The sequence below is a fragment of the Pristis pectinata genome, chromosome 7 (assembly GCF_009764475.1).
Source record: "Pristis pectinata isolate sPriPec2 chromosome 7, sPriPec2.1.pri, whole genome shotgun sequence".
In the NCBI taxonomy this organism is placed as follows: domain Eukaryota; kingdom Metazoa; phylum Chordata; class Chondrichthyes; order Rhinopristiformes; family Pristidae; genus Pristis; species Pristis pectinata.
In genome coordinates, this window is record NC_067411.1 from 6,549,620 (window position 1) to 6,555,619 (window position 6,000).

The 6,000-nt window shown below is 40.7% G+C and overlaps 1 protein-coding gene across 9 annotated transcripts in view; it reads left to right on the forward strand.

Moving 5' to 3' along the window:
- Positions 1-4,665, forward strand: part of add1 (adducin 1 (alpha)) — a 150,672-nt gene extending 146,007 nt beyond the window's left edge. For 3 of the 9 annotated variants that reach the window (XM_052019350.1, XM_052019349.1, XM_052019356.1), the window contains exon 16: positions 2,104-4,651. In XM_052019350.1, coding sequence (XP_051875310.1) covers positions 2,104-2,453 — 350 coding nt within the window. In that variant the 3' untranslated portion in view covers positions 2,454-4,651. Of the gene's footprint in view, positions 1-2,103 lie in introns of all 9 variants that reach the window. The other 6 variants (XM_052019351.1, XM_052019345.1, XM_052019347.1 and 3 more) reach the window with 6 other exon arrangements.
- Positions 4,666-6,000: the final 1,335 nt, after the last annotated feature.

Here is a 6,000-nt window from a genome sequence, read left to right on the forward strand (position 1 = left end):
TGCATTTTTAACAGACAATGGTTTCTGTTCAATTACTGCGTTAATGTAAACGGTTTTTGAAGATGTGTCTTTTGAATTAACTAGCTGCTACCTCTATTTCATAACTGAAGATGTTTGCATTTCTATAACTTTCCCATCTTGAAAAATTCTTTAAAAATTTATGGGAGAATTTTTGTGAAGGCATATTTCCATATGTCAGGTCCTCTGTAACCTGGGGGGAGGGGCTCTTGTATATAACGTTAATAATACGTTAGATAGTCAAATCCTTTTTTCCCCATGTTAAAGGGTACGAAAAACAATAGAACATGGGTTAAGGTGAGAGGAAGGAGTTTTAAAGGGGATCTGAAGGGAAAGTTTTTTTTTTACAGAGTGGTTAATATGTGGAATGCACTGACAGGTGGTAGTGGAATCAGATATAATTACTGTGTTCAATAGGCATTTAGACAGGCACATGCAAGGTATAGAAGGATACAGTCTTAATGGGGGGGGGAATGGAGTTAGTGTAAATGGGCAAAATGGTCAGTGCGGATGTGGTGGGCTGAAGGGTCCATTTTTGTGTGGTACATCTCTGAGTGAACAAATTGGCCATGGTGTGTATGTGCCACAGGCCATATTTGGAGTGCAGCACTACAGTCAAGATATTGTTAGAGCCTTTGTCATCTTTGGTGTAGTCAGTTGTTTCTTACCATAAGTACCATAAATCAATTGGCTGAAGAGTGCTGGCATAAACCTTGGAAGGAGGCAAGCGGATTCATTCAGAATTTCTGGCTGAAGATGGTTACAAATGCTTCAAACTTTTTATTGTATGGGTGTATGTCAGACCATACCATTGTTAAAGGCCGGCATACTCGTAAAGTCTTCTCCAATTCGCAACTGGATGCTGCAGGACCAGAGCTTTGATCTGATCTGTTGGCTGTGGAATTGCTTATCTCCCTCAAGGGTATTGTGGTTCTGCTATTTATCCTGTGTCTAATCCTAATCTAAACTTCACCAGGTTCACCTAGTACCATGGGAAATTTATAAAAACCAAATAGTGCAAGTGGAAGTAATTTGCAACAAAATGGACTCATCAAGTTGGGCAACATCTTGGATGGAAAAACAAGCTAACAATTCAGGGATTTTTTTTGGCTTTTCATCAGTTCTATTCACAGTGCTTGTGTGGTCTAACCAAAGTCTTTAGATAATGTGATTATTTTTCCTTTGCTCAAGATTGGGTTATATGGTAAAGGTGAGTAACTGAGCAGGTGTATTAAAGTGATGATGCTAGGGTCAGGTGAATATTTGCTGTTCTCCAAACAGCAATATTACACTCTGCTTACGGTGTCAATAAATGGAAACTGGGTGTTTCTTCGCAGGAAGGGAAGACCCACATTTTATATCCACTAATGTGAACACACAAAACTGGCAGATTTTGAACCATTGCAAAGCCTTTGCAAAGAAGTCTTAAATTCAATACTGCCCAACATAGAGCAACATTGAACATTTAACTTGATGCCTTTTAATCTGGTAAACTGGACCTGTGAAGGATCATAATGAGACAAAATATGCCACCAATCCAATACAGATATTGGGACATGTGACCAAAAACTAGTTGAGCTACAAGGAGTGATTTAAAGGAGAAGAGGCAGATGGGAAGGTTTGGTGAGAAAATTCCAGAACTTGGTCTAGACAAATGCAAGGATGGCCAACAGTGGTGGCATGAAGGAAGTTGGAAATGGACACGGGTTGTGGGGAGAGGTGACCATGGATTTCCTTGAGCTCAAGAATGAGAATTTTGAATTTGAGGTGCTGCTGGACTGGGAGGCAGTGTATGTCAAAGAGCATAGAGCTATGGGTGAGTTGAACTTGATGTAGGTCCATACTTTGGACTCCAGAGCTTTGAGAAGCTGGCTGAGAATAATATTGGAATAATTACAAAATAGCTTTAAAGATGTAGAGAATAGCTGGGTTCTAAAAGAAACAAAAGCTTCAATCTTTTGGAATTGACCATTTGATATCTTGTTTGTAAAAAAAAAAAAAAAATTTTTGCAGCAGGGACACAGATTCTGTCACCAAAATTTATACTCACACGCTTATCTTGTCCTCTTCCTATAAATTCTTCAGAATTGCAAGTGGAACAGATATGCAAGGATGACAGTGCTGCAACTTTCCAACAGTCCCTGCCTGAACTCGCCCCTGATGAGCCCTTAGAACCACTGACCGTCCAGATTCCTGGGAAGGAGGAGTCGGATAGCCCAAGCAAAGACCTGAGTAGGAAGCTTGAAGAGCTGACCACAGCTGAGCGGCAAGAAGTGCCCTCCCCACCACCTCCTGAGCAGGTGCCATCGTCACCGGTTGAGGAGGTGACTGACGCAGCCAGCGACGAGTCTCCCAGCAAGTCACCTTCAAAGAAGAAGAAAAAGTTCCGCACCCCTTCCTTCCTGAAGAAGAATAAGAAGAAAAGCGAATCCTAAAGAAAAGGCCTTTTTTTAAGCAGGAAAGGCACAATGCCCTTGATTCTAATTAATTTCTAGAATGTACAAGGTTGTATCGTCTAGTGTTATATCTTAATAAAAATATCCATGTAACAAAATGCAAAGAAATGTCTAGTATAGCTCAAATGATCTTGAAAGTAACAGGACATTTTTGACACAAAACAGAGGTGCTAATCCTTTCAGTGCAGTAGGTGCAACCCACCAAGTGTTTAATCTCAGCATGGTTTACCACTTTGGGATAGAATTAGAACAATGAAACCAGAGGAAGCCTTTATAATGAGATTATGTTGTAATGATGAATTAATTGCTTTGTTGTAATATGCAGATGTTATAGTAGAGACCTACATTTAACACGTTTATGAGAGACATCCTGTGCATGACTGTTGAATACCAGCCAATCGTGATGCTGCACACCCTTTTTAGCCGGCGATGTTTAAAGGAAGATTATTACATGTGGTATGTAGATTGGCACAGATCATGAGTTGCTAACTTCATAAAATGAGAAATGGTCTGAGTATTGCTGAATCATGATTATTGTTCTTTTCACTTTAAGGCAGGCTTCCCTTCTATTTGTGCAAACACAAACTCTTAAGGAAAGTTATTGCTGCAGCCTGTTGCATGCAGGCAGGTTCTATCCTGGAATGCACAAGTTTCCTTTGGGTGCTTTGACCAGTACTACTGCTGTGTGTCCCTCGGCCACTTGTTCAAGAGCATAACACAAAGCTATTGGAATCTGGTGACTCATTTTCCCACATTTTGTCACCACATCAATTGTCTGATACTCTTCTGTTTGTGAAATACTGTTTAGATTACAGTGATGGAAAAGTTGTGTTTTTATACTGGAATCTGGCATGAACGAAGTTACTTGGATTTGTATAGTGCTTCATCACAGAAGAGCCCTCCGGCTTGATTACTTTGAAGTTCAGTGATTGTTTGCATAGGCAAATGTGGCATTTAAAAGATGTTTCGTTTAAGTAGAAATTCTGTGAAATGGCCAGCGTTTTGTCCTTTTTTTGTTTATACATAGTATTGAAGAACAACTTATTCAGCAACCAAAGGGTTACTGCTACAAGTTATTTGAGGAGCTGACTAGAAGGGAGCTGATACATTGTTACTCTGAGCCAGGGCCCTTCACCTTTTACTAATAGAGGAACATAAATTGCAAACCCTGCAGTTCATTTAGTCCACTAAGGTGTCCTTTCTAGTTAGGCAGTGGGCAGAGCTGCTTGTGATGTGTCATTCCATCACCAGTATTCTTTGATGTATGAACAATGTTGTATGACCCTCCCCCCACATCCCCATCCACAATGATTCGATCAGGAAGTGGAGCAAGTTTCTGCTGAACTCAGCCCTCTCCCATCTGCTCCAACATCAGAATGTCATGGTATCCCGCGATGATCAAAGACCTTCTCTGACCCCTGAACTTGGATTCTAATTAACCAAGTCACTTGGATAAATAAAGAGACTCCTTAACATTGTTTATTTTAAATGGGATTGATGGAATTCTGCAGCACCTACTTGTGCAACATCAGTTTACATAAATAACACCACGCCAAAACCATCCTCTACCCTATTAGTTACAGGCAGCATTGCTTGCAGTCTTTGGTTGAAATTCCTCCAGTCCCACAGGAGGTCTTGGTTTGGGTATCGTGTTACATTTGTAGCATGCTGGAAAAGTGACGAGACCGTCACTGTGTTGATTTTTTAGCTGCTGCACTCCCCTTTCAGAGTAAGTCTGCCGGTAGGTTGAGGTAGGGCCATGATGGAAATGGCAGCAAAAATAAAAGCAAGAATATAATTTGCAGGTAAGGTGTGTAACGAGGACTGCATGGCATCACTGGCTTTTCGCTTGTATTTTACCCTTGTATAACTTCTGTACTCTAAGCAATTTTAAGTTTTCTGTTGATTGGTTACAATTGTCAGATAATAACAATGCCACCTATTCATGTTTAAATTCTCGTTTTAGTTAGTTATCCTCTACACATACAGAACATTTCTAAACTTTGATTTTTATTCTACATTTTCAATTCTTTGTATGACTACATGAAGTTAAAAAAATTTATTACTTATGAAAAGAATCATATCTAATTTTTTTTTTAAGTTTCATTGTAACATTTTTGGAGTTACTTAAATAAAATCCTTTCTTTAAACCCCAAAATAGAGTAATGTTTAGTTTATTCAAGGAAGTAGCCATACTCATCACTGGCTATTTCTTCTCTTGGGTTGTATACTGACACCATCAATCATCCATTACCACACCTTTGCTGCATTTGCAATGAATGGCTGTGGGCTAAGGGGGAAATGGCTCTGGATTTAACCTTGTGCTTTATCAGAGTGAGCAACAGTCTGCTGGAGGAACTTGGTGGGTCAAGCAGTATTAGTGGGGGGGGGGGGGGGTGAGGAATTGTCAATGTTTTGGGTCAAACCCCTGCATCAGGACCAAGGCTTCTTTGTTAGAGTTGAGGCTGAAATTAATAGAACCTAGGAATGCCGAAGTTGGAAGTTCAGATTCCATTGGCGATCATAAGGAAACATCAGTCCCTGGAACAATCTGAGGACACAGTGATCAGACAGTCTTTTGAGTGGGCTGGCGAAGATAACAACGCTACTATTGAGTAATTAAAGGGACTGGCGGTGATAAAAGAGTGCAATCTGGTACAATGTGGTGTATCAGGTGAATGAATTTTACAAATTCTATCTGAGAGTTTCCTTGCAGGTATGGAAGAGAGGTTGATACAGACTGGTGATGATGAAGTACGATCCGCCAAATTTAATATCGATTGGAGATCTGCGGAATTTATGAGATGGGCAGCACAGGTACATCAAGGTTCTGGTGTACGTGAGTTTAAGAATGATAAAATATCGAATGGTTGGTTGAAGGGGTACCAGGTGGTAAATGCGTTATTGTTGAGATGTGGCCAGTACCCCACGAGATGTACGCGTGGTAGAGGTAAAATGGGAGACCTGTTCCATTTTCTGGCTTCCAGTCTGTTATTCCAATGAGCATGCAGGGTCCAGAAAACAGGCAGGATAAAGTGGCTCCTGACCGGTTTTATTTTGGATGTTCCCATTTCCATTCACCTGATCAGTACTGGCATAAAGATTTTTGCTGCACGTGTAATGTAATTTCCCTGGGCTCCTGAAGGTGTTACTCTGGGTCTCCATTGTGGACTACGATATCAATTTGGGTACAGGAGCCACTGCCTTCCCCCTGGGCCAGCTTCCTGAAGCTCCATCCCTAGAATTGTGGTAAAGAGTACAAGTGCTGTGCTACCAAGATACGATCTTTTGTCTCAACATTTGCACTGAAAAACCCCACTTTCTTTCATTCTCCCACAGTCCTAGAATTAATCATGTTTATGCCAACAGAAGGGGTTTGAAACAAGAAGATACAAAACAGGTGGTCGCAAGCAGGGAATGGGTTAAACAAGTGGAAATCAGCTAAAAAAGGACACTGCGGGGATACAGGTTGCAAGTTGCTAGTTAAGGACACAAAAGAGATTACAATTTAGGACTGCAAACAGGA